This window comes from Narcine bancroftii, chromosome 2 (genome assembly GCF_036971445.1).
Source record: "Narcine bancroftii isolate sNarBan1 chromosome 2, sNarBan1.hap1, whole genome shotgun sequence".
Classification (NCBI taxonomy): domain Eukaryota; kingdom Metazoa; phylum Chordata; class Chondrichthyes; order Torpediniformes; family Narcinidae; genus Narcine; species Narcine bancroftii.
The window spans coordinates 157,890,959-157,910,133 of record NC_091470.1 but is presented as its reverse complement, the minus strand read 5'-3'; the positions used below and the strand labels follow the sequence as shown (position 1 = coordinate 157,910,133).

The 19,175-nt window shown below is 41.3% G+C and overlaps 1 protein-coding gene and 1 long non-coding RNA gene across 3 annotated transcripts in view; one reads left to right on the top strand and one right to left on the bottom strand.

The window, feature by feature from the left end:
• LOC138754506 (uncharacterized) overlaps positions 1 to 13,220 on the bottom strand; it is a 40,217-nt gene extending 26,997 nt beyond the window's left edge. The window contains exon 1 of the long non-coding RNA XR_011351800.1: positions 12,677 to 13,220. This is a non-coding gene — a long non-coding RNA (uncharacterized lncRNA). The remainder of the gene's footprint in view (positions 1 to 12,676) is intronic.
• dnajc16 (DnaJ (Hsp40) homolog, subfamily C, member 16) overlaps positions 12,996 to 19,175 on the top strand; it is a 35,947-nt gene continuing 29,767 nt past the window's right edge. The window contains exons 1-4 of one of the 2 annotated variants that reach the window (XM_069918852.1): positions 12,996 to 13,145; positions 15,145 to 15,303; positions 17,140 to 17,206; positions 18,574 to 18,907. In XM_069918852.1, coding sequence (XP_069774953.1) covers positions 15,146 to 15,303; positions 17,140 to 17,206; positions 18,574 to 18,907 — 559 coding nt within the window. In that variant the 5' untranslated portion in view covers positions 12,996 to 13,145; position 15,145. The remainder of the gene's footprint in view (positions 13,146 to 15,144; positions 15,304 to 17,139; positions 17,207 to 18,573; positions 18,908 to 19,175) is intronic. The other variant, XM_069918851.1, reaches the window with a different exon arrangement.

The following is a 19,175-nucleotide window of genomic DNA, read 5'->3' as shown; positions in this document are numbered from 1 at the left end:
AGCGTGGACTCGATGCTGTCGACCTCTGCCATCTCGAGTACCTCGACGTTAGGGGTGTGAGCGCTCCAATGGATGTTGAGGATGGAGCGGAGACAACGCTGGTGGAAGCGTTCTAGGAGCCGTAGGTGGTGCCGGTAGAGGACCCATGATTCGGAGCCGAACAGGAGTGTGGGTATGACAACGGCTCTGTATACGCTTATCTTTGTGAGGTTTTTCAGTTGGTTGTTTTTCCAGACTCTTTTGTGTAGTCTTCCAAAGGCGCTATTTGCCTTGGCGAGTCTGTTGTCTATCTCATTGTCGATCCTTGCATCTGATGAAATGGTGCAGCCGAGATAGGTAAACTGGTTGACCGTTTTGAGTTTTGTGTGCCCGATGGAGATGTGGGGGGGCTGGTAGTCATGGTGGGGAGCTGGCTGATGGAGGACCTCAGTTTTCTTCAGGCTGACTTCCAGGCCAAACATTTTGGCAGTTTCCGCAAAGCAGGACGTCAAGCGCTGAAGAGCTGGCTCTGAATGGGCAACTAAAGCGGCATCATCTGCAAAGAGTAGTTCACGGACAAGTTTCTCTTGTGTCTTGGTGTGAGCTTGCAGGCGCCTCAGATTGAAGAGACTGCCATCCGTGCGGTACCGGATGTAAACAGCGTCTTCATTGTTGGGGTCTTTCATGGCTTGGTTCAGCATCATGCTGAAGAAGATTGAAAAGAGGGTTGGTGCGAGAACACAGCCTTGCTTCACGCCATTGTTAATGGAGAAGGGTTCAGAGAGCTCATTGCTGTATCTGACCCGACCTTGTTGGTTTTTGTGCAGTTGGATAATCATGTTGAGGAACTTTGGGGGACATCCGATGCGCTCTAGTATTTGCCAAAGCCCTTTCCTGCTCACGGTGTCGAAGGCTTTGGTGAGGTCAACAAAGGTGATGTAGAGTCCTTTGTTTTGTTCTCTGCACTTTTCTTGGAGCTGTCTGAGGGCAAAGACCATGTCAGTGGTTCCTCTGTTTGCGCGAAAGCCGCACTGTGATTCTGGGAGAATATTCTCGGCGACACTAGGTATTATTCTATTTAGTAGAATCCTAGCGAAGATTTTGCCTGCAATGGAGAGCAACGTGATTCCCCAGTAGTTTGAGCAGTCTGATTTCTCGCCTTTGTTTTTGTACAGGGTGATGATGGTGGCATCACGAAGATCCTGAGGCAGTTTACCTTGGTCCCAACCAAGCTTGAAAAACTCATGCAGTTTGGCATGCAGAGTTTTGCCGCCAGCCTTCCAGACTTCTGGGGGGATTCCATCCATACCTGCTGCTTTGCCACTTTTCAGTTGTTCGATTGCCTTATATGTCTCATCCAGGGTGGGAACCTCATCCAGCTCTAGCCTTAGGGGCTGTTGAGGGAGCTGGAGCAGGGCGGAATCTTGGACTGAGCGGTTGGTACTGAAAAGAGATTGGAAGTGTTCTGACCATCGGTTGAGGATGGAGATCTTGTCGCTGAGGAGGACTTTGCCGTCTGAGCTGCGCAGCGGGCTTTGGACTTGGGGTGAGGGGCCGTACACAGCCTTTAGAGCCTCGTAGAAACCCCTGAAGTCGCCAATGTCCGCGCTGAGCTGTGTTCGTTTGGCGAGGCTAGTCCACCACTCATTTTGGATCTCCCGGAGTTTGCGCTGAAGATGGCTGCATGCGCGACGGAAGGCTTGTTTTTTCTCTGGACAGGACGGCTTTGTAAGGTGAGCCTGGTGGGCAGCTCGCTTCTTTGCCAGCAGCTCCTGGATTTCCTGGCTGTTTTCGTCAAACCAGTCCTTGTTTTTCCTGGAGGAGAAGCCCAGTACCTCTTCAGTGGATTGCAGTATGGTAGTCTTCAACTGATCCCAGAGGGTTTCAGGGGACGGGTCCGTGAGGCGGGTTGCAACGTCGAGCTTTGCTTTGAGGTTTGCCTGGAAGTTTCCTCTCGCTTCGTCTGACTGCAGTTTTCCAACATTGAACCTCTTTCTGGGGGCTTTATTGTTCCTGGGCTTTGGCTTGAAGTGAAGGTTGAGCTTGCAGCGAACCAGCCGGTGGTCAGTGTGGCATTCCGCGCTAGGCATGACCCTGGTGTGGAGCACATCTTGTTTGTCACTTTCTCGCACCAGGATGTAGTCCAGGAGGTGCCAGTGTTTGGATCGGGGATGCATCCAGGTGGTCTTAAGGCTGTCCCTCTGCTGAAAAAGGGTGTTTGTAATGACAAGCCGCTGTTCTGCGCAGAGCTCCAACAGGAGGCGCCCATTGTCGTTGCACTTGCCGACGCCATGCTTGCCCAGGATTCCTGGCCAGGTTTCTGAGTCTTTGCCGACACGAGCGTTGAAGTCGCCCAGGATGACAACCTTGTCGGCTGTAGGGGTACGTTGGATGAGGTTGCGCAGGTCGGTGTAGAACTTGTTCTTTTCTGCTGGTTCCGCCTGGAGGGTTGGAGCATAGACACTGATGAGGGTGATGTGACGCTTGTTTTGAAGTGGGAGTCGCATGGACATGATTCGGTCCGAGAGGCCTGTCGGAAGGTTTTCGAGTTTGGAGGCAATGAAGCTCTTGACCATGAAGCCTACACCAGATAGGCGTCGTTCATCCGAAGGCTTGCCAGACCAGTAGAGTGTGTAGCCCGCGCCGCGTTCTTGGAGGCTGCCTACATCTGCCAGGCGGACTTCACTGAGAGCGGCTATGTCGATGTCAAGTCTGAGGAGTTCATGTGCAATGAGGGCAGACCGACATTCAGGTCGGTGGCTGTCAGTCTTGTCTAGCATGGTTCTGATGTTCCAGCATGCTAGCTTGAGTTTGTGAGCATCTTTTGAGGGGGAGGACGTGGAGGGGGAGGACGTTGAGGGGGAGGACGTGGACCTGTCCTCGGGCCTGCGCAAAGGAGCTTTTAGGTGGAGTGCAGTGTGCGCAGTACTGGCCCCACCCTTTACACCCATGGTTCGTGTGCCGTGGCCAAGCAAGCTGGGACTTGGCAGCGAGGTCCTTGGGTCATAGGTTTTATATCGGAGTGGCCTTCTCCTATGCAGGTTTCTTACCCGGGCTGGAGGGGTCTGCCTCCCCTCCTAGGTCGGTCCATACTGCCCGGACCGGGGCCGAGGCCGCCGCAGTTCACCCTGTGCCTGGACTGGGGCCGCCGCCTCCCACTCCCTGCCCGGACCGGGGCCTCCGCCTGCCTCACTCGACCGAGGCCGGGGCCGCCGTCTCCCCCTTGCTCCTGCCCGTATCGGGGCCGCCGCCGTCTACCCTTCGCCTGGACCGGGGCCGGGGCCGCTGCTGCTCTCCCTGTGCCTGGACTGGGGCCGCCGCCTCCCACTCCCTGTCCGGACCGGGGCCTCCGCCTGCCTCACTCGACCGAGGCCGGGGCCGCCGTCTCCCCCTTGCTCCTGCCCGTATCGTGGCCACCGCCGTCTACCCTTCGCCCGGACCGGGGCCGGGGCCGCTGCTGCTCTCCCTGTGCCTGGACTGGGGCCGCCGCCTCCCACTCCCTGCCCGGACCGGGGCCTCCGCCTGCCTCACTCGATCCTAAGATATACTACAAGAGAAAAGGTACTGGAGAAGACAATGGAAAAAGTAAGAGAGGGCAACAAACCACTGGAGTATAAAGGGCAAAAAATCTTCATTTATCCAGATATAAGCTTTGAACTCCTAAAGAAGAGAAAAGAGTTCAATACAGCAAAAGCGATTTTATGGAAGAAAGGATATAAATTTACACTGAAGCATCCTGCGGTATTGAAAATATTTATTCCAGGACAACAAAACAGACTGTTCTCGGATCCAGAAGAAGCACGAAAATTTGCAGAACAATTACAAAAATAGACTGAGGGATGAAGACGGGTAATGAGAGCAAAAATGATCACGATTGATATGTATGTGGGTAAAGACAAAAATAGACTGAGGGATGAAGACGGGTAATGAGGGTAAAAATGACCACGATTGATATGTATGCGGGTAAAGAGGTATAAGAGTGAATAGAGACAATGGGCATACGTGAAAGTATCTGTAATTAGAGGAAAACATAGATAGTATAGACAAGAATTAATAAGGGAAGGTAATGGAATAGAGAGAATAAGGAGGGAATTAAAAGAGTGACCTTTGTGACATATAAAAAGTGAAATCTTTTCTGGGGGGGGGCTGGGTGGGGGACAAGAGCGGTCACTGCAAAATCAGTTGACGCTTGCGAGTGGATTCGCAAATCCAAATGGAGAGGGGAGATGTGGTTGTCTGACAAGGGATAAAGGACAACTCAGGAGGGGATGGGGAGATTGGGGATAAAGAAGATAGAAATAGGAGAATAAGGAAAATGTTGGATGTTGTAGGAATGTTGTCTGGTAAAGAGTTGAAAATAAGAAAACAGAAATGGAAAAGGAGGAAAGGTAATGATGGAAAAACGGAAAGAGAAGATAAACAAAATATAAAATGGCTACGCTGAACTATATGACTCTAAATATTAATGGAATACATAACCAAATTAAAAGGAAGAAACTACTAAATTTACTGAAAAAGGAGAAAATAGATATAGCATTTGTCCAAGAAACACACTTAACTGAATTGGAGCACAAGAAATTAAAGAGAGATTGGGTAGGACATGTAACAGCAGCATCGTATAATTCAAAAGCAAGAGGAGTGGCTATATTAATTAGCAAAAATGTGCCATTTAAAATAGAAGAGGAAATAATAGATCCAGCAGGGAGATATGTTATGATAAAATGTCAGATATATTCGGAGCTTTGGAATCTACTTAATATATATTCACCTAACGAAGAAGATCAAAAGTTTATGCAAGATATCTTTTTGAAGGTAGCTAATACGCAAGGGAACATACTAATAGGAGGGGATTTCAATCTGAATTTGGATCCAAATATGGATAAAACGGGGGAAAAAAATTAACAGGAAGAACAAAGTAACCAAATTTATAATTAAATCAATGCAAGAAATGAAACTTGTGGACATATGGAGGAAACAAAACCCAAAAGAAAAGGAATACTCATACTACTCGACTAGACATAAAACATACTCAAGGATAGACCTATTCCTGTTATCAGCCCACATTCAAGGGAGAGTTAGGAAAACGGAATATAAAGCTAGACTATTATCGGACCACTCACCCCTGTTATTGGCAATAGAGCTAGAGGACATCCCTCCAAGAATGTATAGATGGAGATTAAACCCCATGCTACTTAAAAGACAGGATTTTAGAGAATTTATTGAAAAACAATTAAAAATGTACTTTGAAGTAAATACGGAATCAGTGGAAGATAAGTTTATACTATGGGACGCAATGAAAGCATTCATTAGAGGACAAATAATAAGTTATGCAACCAAGATGAAGAAGGACTATAATCAGGAAACAGAGCAGTTGGAAAGGGAAATAATAAACATAGAAAAAAAATTAGCAATAAAGGAAGATACAACCAAAAGAAGAGAATTGGCAGATAAAAAAATAAAATATGAAACATTACAAACATATAAGGTGGAGAAGAATATAATGAAGACAAAACAGAAATATTATGAACTAGGTGAAAAAACACACAAAATCTTAGCATGGCAGCTTAAGACAGAGCAAACTAAGAAAATGGTATTGGCAACAAGGAAAAAAGACAAACAAATTACATATAATCCAAAAGAAATTAAGGAAAACTTCAGAGAATTCTATGAACAATTATACCAAACTGAAAACGAAGGGAAAGAAGGGAAAATAGATGAATTTTTGACTAAAATTGAACTACCAAAACTACAAATAGAGGAACAAAATAAATTAACAGAACCATTTGGAACAGTAGAAATACAAGAGATAATAAAAAATTTACCAAATAATAAGACACCAGGAGAGGATGGACTCCCAATAGAATTCTACAAAACATTTAAAGATCTAATAATACCGCCCCTCCTGGATGTAATCAACCAGATTGATGAGACACAAAACTTACCAGATTCATGTAAAACAGCAATAATTACAGTGATACTAAAACAAGGGAAAGATCCACTCTCACCAGCGTCATATAGACCAATATCGCTGCTAAACACAGATTATAAGATAATAGCTAAACTATTAGCAAACAGATTAGCAGAACAGGTACCGAAAATGGTAAATTTAGACCAAACTGGATTTATCAAAAAAAGACGCACAACAGACAATATTTGTAAATTTATTAACTTAATTCATGCAGTAGAAGGAAATAAAGCACCGGCAGTAGCAGTTGCTTTAGACGCAGAGAAGGCCTTCGACAGAGTAGAATGGAATTACTTGTTCAAAGTATTGCAAAAATTCAGTTTACCGGAGAAGTATATTAATTGGATTAAAGCATTATATGAGGGACCGTTAGCGAAAGTGACAGTAAATGGACATGTATCAAAGCAATTTAACTTAAGCAGGTCAACGCGGCAGGGATGCCCACTATCACCATTATTGTTTGCGCTAGCTATAGAACCACTAGCAGAATCGATAAGAATAGATAATAATATAAAAGGAATAAAAATAAAAGACAGGGAATATAAAATCAGTCTATTTGCGGATGATGTGATAGTGTACTTAACAGAACCAGAACTATCAATAAAAGAACTATATAAGAAATTGAAGGAATATGGAGAAGTGTCGGGATACAAGATAAACGTAAATAAAAGTGAAGCAATGCCTATGAATAACGGATTTCTCAAAATTTAAGGAGGAATCCCCATTCAGATGGGAAATGCAGGCAATAAGATACCTAGGTGTGCAAATAAACAAAAATCTAGGCCAATTATATAAACTCAATTACAATCCACTAATGAAAAAATTACAGGACGATTTAGAGCATTGGAAAGAGCTACCACTAACACTGATAGGAAGGATAAACTGTATTAAAATGAACATTTTTCCAAGGATACTATACTTATTTCAGGCATTGCCAATACAACTGACAGAAAAATTCTTCAAAGAGTTAAAGAAAATAATAAGGAGATTTTTATGGAGGGGGGGAAACCGAGGATAGCACTAGATAAATTAACAGAATGGTATAAACAAGGAGGCTTACAATTGCCAAACTTCAAAAATTATTATAGAGCCGCACAATTAAGGTACCTATCAGATTTTTATCAAACAAGGGAAAAACCAGACTGGACGAGACTAGAATTAGATAAAATAGGGGAAAAGATACCTGAACATATATTATATAAATGGGACGAAAAATTGGTACAACATAGAACTTCTCCAGTATTACACCATCTCCTCAATATATGGAAGAAGATTCATGTAGAAAGAAATAAAATAAATTATCAAATACCAAAACTAATATTGACGCAAAATAAGCTACTCCCTTTTACAATAGACAACCTTTCCTTTAGAAAATGGGAAAAAAAAGGGATTAAAAGAATAGAAAATTGTTTTTCAGGAAGTAGATTCTTATCCTTTGAACAAATGAGAGATAAGTACAATATAACTGGAGATACAGCGCTGGCATATTACCAACTGAGATCCTACTTGAAAGATAAATTAGGAAGCAATTTGAGTTTACCAGAGGGAAGTAACCTTGAATATGTGATTACAGATACAATGTTAATCAAAAGATTTATAACAAATATGTATATCAAACTGCAAGAAAAGGAGAATGAGGAAACAAATGGTAAAACTAAACAAAAATGGGAACAAGATTTAAATATAAAGATAAAAAAGGAAACATGGGAGAAATTATGTTCTGGAACGATGAGAAATACAATAAATACGAGGCTGCGTATGATACAATATAATTGGTTACACAGACTATACATTACACCGCAAAAGTTAAATAAATGGGACCCAACAGTATCTGATAGATGTTTTCGATGTAAAAAAGAAAGGGGAACAACAATTCATGCAATCTGGACATGTGAGAGAGTAGAAAAATTTTGGGATGATCTCAATCAGATATTAAATAAAATAACAGAAAACAATATACCAAAGAATCCAGAGATCTTTCTCCTAAGTAACATAAAAAATAAAGCATTTGGAATTGACTTGGAAGATGCACAAAAAAGATTTGTCAAGATAGCCCTAGCCGTAGCAAAAAAATGTATTATGTCAACCTGGAAATTGGAAGATAATTTGAAAATACAACAATGGTATATAGGAATGAATAAATGTATTCCATTAGAAAAAATAACATATAGTTTAAGAAATAATATTGAAATATTCGAACAAGTATGGGAGCCTTACATTAAATACAATAGCGAAAACCTACCGGGAACAAACATTACCTAAGTTGATGGAAGGAGAAGAAAAGAAAAGAATGGACTCAGTAGAATTTCTGGTGTATTTTTGTTGAATGACAACATTGTCTGACTGAATTAATGCAACCTAGATTGTATACCTAAAATGGATGAGAGGGGGGGGGGCGTGGGGGGTGGCTTGGGAGGAGGGAGGGGGAGGGGAGAAAAAATCACTGTAAATGTGTGGAAAAGAAAAAGTGTATATCATGGCTATTGTGATTTACGGTGTGAAAAATAAAAAAATTTATATACAAAAAAAAAGGAGGTACTTATTGAAACAAAATGATGAAACGGAAGAAAATTCATGTTGATGGAATACTGTTAAAGGCACTATAAATTTTGGAGGATGAATTATTGAATGTGGAAGATGGTGATGTAGAAAGTGTGGACAAAGGGAACTTTATTGTTTGAGAAGAGAGGGATGTCAGCTGTTAGAGGGAAATCCATTGTTAAGACATTTTAAATGTATTGATGTTGAAAGTCTCATTGACAGAGTGGATACAGAGTACACTGAGTGTATGGAATGCACTCCTCACTGCTACTTTTGTGGAAGGAGTTGTCATTGAAATAGCATTGAGAGTTGATGGGATAAGATGAATACTGGGCATCAGCTTATTCTTGTCTTCTTTGCAACTTAAAGCATGCTTATTTTCTCATTTGTTCAGGCCTGTGGACTGAAACGTTACTGGTCACTTTGGTGCTGCTTAGTTTTAATTGAGAGGATTTGAATGCAAGTGTATGGAAATCACTATTGCTTAGTGTCTTGGTGAGACCCATCCTAAGTATTGGGTACAATTTTCATAAGAAAGGATGTATTTGCCATAGAGACAATGTACCGAAGATTCTTTAGGTTAGTTCAGAAAATGGTGGGTTTGCTGTAGATTAGATTATGGAGTTTAGAAGATTTTTTTTTTAAAGGGCTTGAGAGGCTAGAATATAAAGATTCCATCATGTAACATGCATTAAATTCTTTAAATGTTGTCTACCGTAAGGCAGACAGATAGTCGCCACTTTGTCAAGTGCTCCTCACAGAAACCTACAGTATCTGGTGTTCCTAAGCAGTCTCCCCTCCAAGTACTGACTAGGCCTGAGCCTGCTTAGCTTCTGTGATCAGACCATCTCAGCTGTATTCAGGCTATTAGGCTGACAAAAGACCTCACTGACAAAAGACAAAGGAGGAAAATCCCAACACCCAACCCCAACCAACCAATTTTCCCTTGCAACCGCTGCAACCGTGTCTGCCTGTCCCGCATCGGACTTGTCAGCCACAAACGAGCCTGCAGCTGACGTGGACATTACCCCTCCATTAATCTGCGTCCACGAAGCCAAGCCAAAGAAAGGAATGTCCACTTAAGTGAAACACTAGGATCATGAGTTCAATTTCAGACAAAGGAATTTGCCATTCAGGTGAAATTAAGAGAGATGTCTTCATTCAGGTTGGGAAACCTATGGAATGTTCTACCTTGAAAAACCATGGAGGTTCATTGAAAATGGTGCTAAGATAGAAAATTAACCATGAATGGCAAAGTGGCCAGGAATGGCGAGATAGCCACCTCCTATTCCTTATTTTCGTATGACTGAGTGCTTCCAAAGTTTTCTGTTTTTTGTTAAGGAAATGTTAAAACAGGTCACCAAATGTTTATTAAAAGGTGTAGGATTTAAAGAGCATCTTAAACTAAGGGAGGGAGGAAGACAGATTTATGAAGGGGATTCCAGAACTTCAGGCCTTAGTATCTGAAGGAATGCCCACCAAAGTGGAGTATAAAATGTGAGAAAGATTCAGATTGAAAATAGGATGGATATCTCTGGGGGGGTGGAGGGGGGGGGGAGTTGCTAAGGGCCTAGAGAATAATAAAAAAAGAGAAAGCAAGGTCATGAAGAACTGATTTTTCACCCAGGTCAATATAATCAAAAGTATCTGACTTATTGAGGGCATCATATGATAACTTTCTCAGATTGAGTTGCAACACATTGACAGTTGGGTAATGGGACAAAAATATGGTAGTACTCAGATTGTTGGGATGTAAAGGAACAAAGAGATACACTCGACTGACATATAGTGTGGAGGCTGACTTGACATGATGCGAGTTATATGACAATAAAAATCCTGCTCATTACCTAAAATTCTCCTCTTTGCCATGAGGAGAAGCACAAAAGCTGCAGATGCTGGAAATATTGAGCAGAAAAAATTGCTGGAGGACAGGATAAATATGATCAGGCTAAAGAGCTATTTAGACCATTCTCAAAGACTGCCAAATAGGATTCAAGAGAGGGCTGAGGGTAAGAAAGGCTCCCAAAGGGCCTCAGGTGCTGTAGATTTTCTGATCTCGTCAGAGGTTTGGACCTGGATCTCGGGCTGCCAATTATTTGAACAAGAGTCTGTGCGGCTGCGGGAGCGCTGGAGGTGAATCCACTTACACTGCCCTTGAAAGATGGTAATTAACCACCTTTTAACTGTTTCACTTACCCGTGTGAATGCAATGAAACCAGGATGGAGGGTCATTTTCATCCTGATACCCGCCAAGGTAGGTAGTATCAGAGCTGATGTGTTTTGCTCGGCTCCTGTGTAAAATGATGCCAGGTTCCAGTGTAAAAGGTTTTCTTGGTTCAGTGTGAATGACCTGACCTGGCTTTAAACACGAGCCATTCACACGCCAATTAAACGGACTAAGATTTGGAACACACTCTTTTGTTTTTCTTTCTCTTATTGTCAGGGGTGTCGGGCAATGTTCATGGCAACCCTTTGTTTGCATTACGGCACATAAAAGTTGAAGTATATCATGTACATTATATTTTTATGTATTATTACATGACAATAAATAAACCTTGAACCTTTCATTTTGAGTACAGAGAGATCATAAGCACATTGGTAAACACTGGCTTAAAAATAGGGTATCTTGCTCTGCCCTTCTGTGTAACCAGTCTATTCTTAGAAAAAGAGAATGTACAAGATTCATATTTCATAGGCCCCAATACCAACAGATAACATTTCATGAGAGCCATGATTGAAAGAACAGGGATTCCAGTTTAGAGACTGCAGGAACTCTGTACATTTGTCAGGAAGGCTTGAACAGAGTCTGTGCTAAGGCATGAAAGAAATGAACCTCAATGGAATGAATGAAAAATGGCAGGTCAGCAGTGGAAAGTATTAAGAATTTCAAATTCCTGGTGTCAACATCTCTGAAGATCTATCCTGGGGCTTCCATGTTGAGGCAATCACGAAGAAGGCTTGCCAGTGGCAATACTCGGGAGGGTTTTGAAGAGATTTAGTATGACACCAAAGACTTGCAAATTTCTACAGGTGTACTATGGAGAGTACTCTGACTAAATGCATTACCTTTTGGTATGGAGGTGCCACTTCAAATGACAGGAAAAAAAACTACAGAGTTGTGAACTCAGCCAGTGTCATCGTGGGCACCAGTCTTCACAGAGGACATCTACAGGAGGCGGTGTCTTTAGAAAGCCACCTCTATTCTCAAGGCCATGCCGTCTTCACACCACTACCTAACAGGACCTAATAGCCTGAATACACCTGGATTTGTCTGACCTTTGAACCTAAGCAGTACTTGGAGGGGAGACCACCTAGGAACACCGGATGGTGTAGGTCTCTGTGAGAGGTGCTGGACAAGGTAGCGACTCTCTGTCTGTCTTAAAGTAGACAGAAGTTAAAGTATGTTACATTCTAAATGTAGTATTTTGTGCAATAATGAAACCTTTACGATCAGAAAGGAGATAGAGGAGCCTGAAGATGAACACCCAACAGTACAAAAACAGATTTGTCTCCTCTGCCATCAGATTTCTGCATGGTCAATGAACCACAGATGCAACCTCAGTTTCTTTTCTCTTGTACTAATATTTTAAAATGTAATTTATAGCAATATTGCACCCATAATGCTGCCTCAAAAGAACTAATTTTGTGACATATTCTTGACAAAAGATTCAGATTCTGAATGTGTTTGAAAAACCACTAATTTTGTGACATATTCTTGACAAAAGATTCTGATTTTGAATGTGTTTGAAGTGCATTGGTCCCAGTTTGAAACTGGGTGTAGTGAAGTGAATAATAATGGAAGCAATATAATTAGGTTAAAAAATGCTGACCTCAATGGGGCTGAAGTCATCTGGAGAGACTGAAGAGGTCAAAAATTGAATGGGATTTGCTTCCTATCTGTTCTAGTAAGGTTTTAAGAAGGAAAACTTTGATATGTCATAACCTGAGTGATCTATTGATTTTCCTCATGGACAATGTTCTGCAGTTTCCTCTGAACGTGTAGTAATCTAGAACTGGAATAGAAAATAGTGAATGAAGGGCTCAAGCCCCAAACATTCGTTATGTATCTTTATCTTTGCTCTATCTGTTGAACCTGCAGAGTTTCTCTGCATGGTGTTTTTACTTCAACCACAGTGTCAGTTTGTTTACATTATTCGTTTGTAGGTGTACAACGAGTTTGTTTTGTCTTACCAATAAGTGGTAATTCTGCTTTGCCCGCAGGGAAAAAAGAATCTCAGGATCTGTATGGAGAAGTCTGAAGTTTGACACAGCAATGGGAGGAAAATGGGCCACGAACTACACTCTCACACGGATTCAAATGATCTCTCTGCACTTTCAAATCAGTCCTTTGAAGAACGGGCGAGAGGGAAACAAGATAATTAAAATACTCAGCGGGCCAGTCAGCATCTGTGGAGCGAGGAGAGCCGGGGCGGGCCTCAGAATCATCTTGCACGTTCCATGCCTTGGCCGATGGTGCAGGGTTTTGACGTAGGCCCGGAAACCATGGCAACCCGCCGGGGAGTGGGTCGGGAAGCGACGCCATTCAAACCGGAAGTTGGCGCGGGCGGGTAGGACGAAGCGCCGTTTCTGCGGCCGAAGTCGGGGACAAATGTGATCGCTTGTTTTGGCCCGGACGAGGACCATGCGAACGGGGTGCAGGGTAAGTCAGGCCGCCACATATCCGGCAGCGTAACACCGTGGGCCAGAAGCAAAACAGCGAGAGGCCAATGAGTTGGTCTGGCATTTTTAAAAAAAATCAAACTCGGTGTATCTCTGTGCCATAACTGGGTCTCTTTTTAGGAACTTTCCAAAATATGAATTCCCCTTCTGTGCTGGAAGCTCGAGTTCAATGGGTTCTGCTTCTCCTCCAGCTTGTGTGAGTCTAGGCTGTGACCTTGAAGGGTTAATCCCCTCTCAGTCTCTTCCCCATCCCCGGACTTCACCCACTTTTCTACTTGGGAGGGTACCGTGTGTGGTGCGGAAGCTCGAGTGCTGCCACCCTTGGAAAATGACCTGCCACCGGGCTTCACCAGGTCTGTGCATTTCAGAGCCGTGACTGTAATTTAAAATGCTGTTGGATGTAGAATCGTCCAGCAATGAAGAGTTTTTTGGGGGGTGATACGAGGATAATATGCATGTATGTACCTTCCCTTCTTTATGTCTGTGTGACAAGATATCTCGCCCTTCACCTAATGCATCCTGTTTTGGCTAAATTTCCACGGAATGGAACAGGAATTGGTCACCAGATAACAGGGGCCTTGCTGTAAGAAAGATTGATAGACTTTTTTTTTGCTATTTGAGGAATTAAGTCACCTGACCACAGGAAGGCTATAGATAAGCCCAAAAGAGGAGTTGCCAGGACTTGAAGAAGTGTGTTACAGGGAAAGGTTAAACAAGTTCATTCCCTGGATCATAGAAGAATTTGATATATGTGTTTAAAATTATGAAGGAGTAAATGCAAGCAGGCTTTTTTCCGACTGATGTTAGGAAAGAAAAGAGTTAAAGGTGAAAGGGGGAAAGGTTTAAATGGAACACTAGTGGGAATTTCTTCACAGAGATTGGTGGGAGTGTGGAATGAGTTGTCAGTTGAAGTGGTAAACACAGACTCACTCTTGACATTTAAGAAAAATTTGGGCAGGTTCATGGATAGAAGGGGAATGGAGAGATATGGTCCAGGTGTAAATCATGTGGGATTTGGCAGAATGATAGTTTGGCACAGACTAGAAGGGCCAAAGGACCTGTTTCTGTGCTATAGTGTTCTATGAATGCTGACGATTGTTCATCTGAACCATTGCCCCAAAATACACCTAGTCTATTGACTTATTAAAGTAATTGTGCTACAGTCAAACTCTGTGATTCTTCCTTAAAATTGGGACAATATACTAAGTTTCCAAATACCGAAAAGCATCATCATATAAATTTTAAAAATAAGATTGATCGTAGTTCCTTCTGGCACATTATGAAGTTCCAAATAACTACCAGAACCACATTGGTCTTTGTAATTTACATTAGATTTAATTGTTAATCCCCTTAACTTTAGCTGCTATCTACAAATATATTGAATACAATTTATTTTGATGGGTGAATATTTGAACTATTACATCAGTTTAGCAGGGGGTTGCAATGAGCAATAATTGTCAATCCATGGAATGAGAATTGTAACAAAAAGCTGTAAACTAAGTGGTTTGTTTTGATCGAGTTGCTGTTGCATGTTGGTTCTTTCTCTATTAAGATTATTTTGACTTGTGTCACCGTTAATATTCAAAACATTTCATATGAAGTGAAATAACAATATATTTTTTAAATCAGCATCTGAATGCAACGTTTGAGGCCACACTGGCATTGCAGCAGACCAAAGAAATGAGCACTGATCCGGTTTGCTTCACCATTCAATAAGATTGTGGTTGACCTGGCCATGTATACCACTCTGCTTACCTGCCTAACCCCTGTAACCCTTAATTCCCTTCAAAAATCTTTCTGTGTCTTAAATGTATTTAATTAGACAGCCTTGGGCAGAGAATTCCACTGATTCACCACTTTGGGAGTAGCATTTCTTCCTCATCTCTTGAAGCATGCAAAAAGTTCTTTTCATTTTTATATTTGTTTTATTGTCAGCCTAATCTTTCGTATTTTATAGCATCATTTTTGAACATTTTTAGAATGGCTGCTTTTGGACGATCATTAGTGGCTTTAGTCTTTCTGTTCAACATTCCTCTCCTACATGGAACAGAATTTGATCCTTACAAGTTGCTGGGAGTTGGCAGAACTGCAAGCCAGGCAGAAATAAAGAAAGCCTATAAGCAGCTGGCTCGGGAATGGTGAGTTTCTAATTGAGCTTCAGTTATAATTGGAATGGCAAATGGATGCTTGTCCAGAGGTTTATTTTTCTAATGAAATATTTTTGCCATATATTGTAGATATTGCAGTGTTTAAGTTCATTGGACATTTTGCATTTTCGTAATCCACCTTAAACTTTAAGATAAAGTATGAATACTAATAAAGATATCTTTTTTTTCTTCTTTCTTTGGCTTGGCTTCGCGGACGAAGATTTATGGAGGGGGTAAAAAGTCCACGTCAGCTGCAGGCTCGTTTGTGGCTGACCAGTCCGATGCGGGACAGGCAGACACGATTGCAGCGGTTGCAAGGGAAAATTGGTTGGTTGGGGTTGGGTGTTGGGTTTTTCCTCCTTTGCCTTTTGTCAGTGAGGTGGGCTCTGCGGTCTTCTTCAAAGGAGGCTGCTGCCCGCCAAACTGTGAGGCGCCAAGATGCACGGTTTGAGCCTCAAATAAAGATATAACAGTTAAATAAACACAATTATATTGATGCCTTAAACATCCGATTTCAACCAAATGGTCTTTTGTTATACTCTGTGTAATCAAAAGCGTGCTAAACCAGGGTTTTAAATTTAAAAAATAATGAGACATGCACTCAGAGTTTATCACTGGACAACAATTTTTTTCAAAAGGTTTGCTTCCTGAAAAGAAATTGGGGATTATGCTCGACAACCTCAAGCTGAACGCAAAGATAATTTCAGATTAGAAATTGGAGAAACATTAAATCAGAATTAATTGTCATGAACAAATCACAAAATTTGTTGTTTTGCAGAAGCATCACAGTGCAAACATTCATATAAACCACCTTCCAACAATAAATAAAAATAGTGCACGAAAAGTCAATGTAAGGCAGTGTCTTTGGTTCGTTGATCATTCAGGAATCTGATGGCAGTGGGGAAGAAGCTGACCTTGTGCCGATGAGGGCTTGTCTTTAGGCTCCTGTTCCTTTTTCCCGATGGAAGCAGAGTGAAGAGGATGCTGATGGTCCTTGAGGATAGAGGCTACTTTCTTAAGACAATGCCTCTTGTAGGTGTCCTCGATGGAGTAGTTTTATTGAATTTAACATGTTTAATTGCATAACCTGAGCCAAGCTCTCAGGTTGACTGCGCATGTAGCACGACAAATGTGAGGAGCCCAGGGTTTGTTTTGGTCACCAGTTTTATAAACGAAGTCGAGCTCGTTGGCTTTCTAAATAAGTTCAGTCATGCTGTGTCTTTGAGCTTTATGCATAAACTCGCCATAAATGTAACAGAATACATAGCAGCTGTGGTGACATTGACAAGATATTTCTGCTGTATTGAACCTTCCTGAGGACAATAAATGCTATTATGCATACTCACTATATCATTACCTGAAGAACATGTACATTAAGATGCATTCAATCTATATCAATGAAATGCACAGCATTTATATATGTGAGTTGCTTTTATTAGCCTGTCTGCATCTATCCTGACCAAGCATTCCCAGGCCTAAGATAACATTTGCATAGCCCCTGTAATGGTGCATGCCCAGGCATGCTTGGACTGACCAAAACAGTTTGTTTTGTGGGCAATGTACTAGCAGACTTAAAATATGACAGGAAATTACAAATATAGGTTATATCTAAAAAAAATGGTATGTGATAGGAAATTTTTAAGGTGATCTTCATGATCAGCAGCCCAAAATCCATAAAGTACACCCAAAAGTCTTCAGGAAGCAAAATGTTCATTGTCCAGTGTATTTAATGCCCTGTTAGCTAAGTGGATTCTGTGTTATATTGTTGCATGACAATTGTTGGATATTCATTTTTTTTTCATCCTGTGCTGAATATTTTTTTTTCAGGCACCCTGACAAAAATAAAGACCCAAAGGCAGAAGATCAGTTCATTCAGATTAGCAAGGCCTACGAGGTACTTAAAAACCTTTCAGTGGAAATAAAATGATTACCATTTAAAGGGTTTACTATTCATATTCCCACATATAGGATTATCCCTAAAAGACACTTCTGTAGCTTGAATCTTTTTGTGGGGGCATGAATTGTCCAGTGAGAGAAAGTATCATTCAATTTGTATTCATAAAGCCTAATGGAGTTATAATCAACTCTTTTAGGGTCATAAAGTAGTCAGGAATCTGTCACAAGGCAAAATGTGGTCAGATAGGCTTTATGAAGAATGTTTAATATTGTTCTATTGCTGTTTGGGAATCAGAAGGTTGACTGGTCTACTCCTCTGTTATTTCCATTATTGCTAGTCAACGAACTTATTTGATAGACTTCATATATTGTAGTATAATAAAAATAACTTAATGTAGCATTTTTTTGGTAACCCTTGAGCCACTCTGCAATAATTTTGCCACATTATTTATTTGCATGTGGAGGTTAAATGCATTATGCCAACACTCTTTGAATACATTTCACTCTTGCTGCAAAACTCTTTTCCGAATTGTCCTTTAATTCTCACCTCTGCAATTGACCTTGTAGATACTGGTGTGTAGAATGTTCATTTTGTTAGTGTTGAGGATCATGGTATTTGAGTACCTTGGTGCCTTGACATAGACCAACATCAAGTTCACATACTTGCCACCAGGAACAGATTTAGAAATTAGCGATCGATGCGCTCTGTCAACTTCAGGTATTGTAGACAGCAGTTCATGAGCAGGTACCTCGCGGAGAAATTCAGTGAAGAATTTAAAAAGATGACCCAATTCAGTTCCTTTTAAACCGATGATTCTTTTCGATTCCTTGCCTCCAGATCTACTACTTTCTTCAGTAAAATGTCATTGGATCTGCTTAGCAACGAATTAGTTTATTGTAAATCTTAAAGTTGGGCCTCTTGAACAAAAATCAATTGAAATTCTAGGTGTACCTTTTATTTATGGTCTGCTCAGTTTGCGTAGCCACATTCAAGTGCATACAGTCACAAAGGACTATGGTTTGTTTTTATGACCTTTAAAACTGTGTCCTTTTAGTTATATCGGTCATTTTAATTTTTTCCAAAATTACACTTTTGCACAAAAATTTACATGTGTTGTACAATACTATACGCACTGCTTCTTTCTGCGTTTTGTCTTCTAAATTTGAAATTGCATCCTATTTGCACTCATTCTAATATATGTTTTTCTTTTTACAAGCTTGAGAATTTAGGACTATAAAAACGTGGGTTGGGTAAAGGCCACTATGTGACGGCATTATCACGTGCTTATTAATCAATATGGATTATACAAAGTTAACTGAAAGTTGTGTTCTTGCATGAACTCATCAGCTCTTTTCTTTATTCAGATTCTTTCAAATGAAGAGAGAAGGTTGAATTTTGATAAATATGGAGATACTGATGGGCAGCTAGGGAACCACCAACAACCGCAGCACCACTTCCGGAGTTTTCATAAATATAACAGCTTCTTCTTTGATGAGTCCGTCTTTAACTTTCAGTTTAATTCTGCCCGTGACTCATTTGATGACAAATACCTGCTGCATTTCTCTCAATACATGAATGAAGTTGTGCCAGACAGTTATAAAAAGCCTTATCTCATCAAAGTAACTTCCGATTGGTGTTTCAGCTGTATTCACATTGAGCCAATCTGGAAGGAGGTGGTGCAGGAGCTTGAACCTCTCGGTACGTCAGTCTCACAATGTATTGGAAAACTTGCATTTGAAGAGATAACTGCTTTAACGTTAACAAACTCGATAATGCAGTTAGCTAATCGGGTCCAAACTATATGGTTAAATCATTTGTACATTTACTTGGGTGGGATAAGATCAGATTAACCATAGCACGCTACAGCACAGAGAACATGCCATTCAGCCCTTCTAGTCTGTGCCGACCATTATTTCGCTAGTCCCAATGTCCTGCTCCTATTCCATAACCATCCAGATCTCTCCTA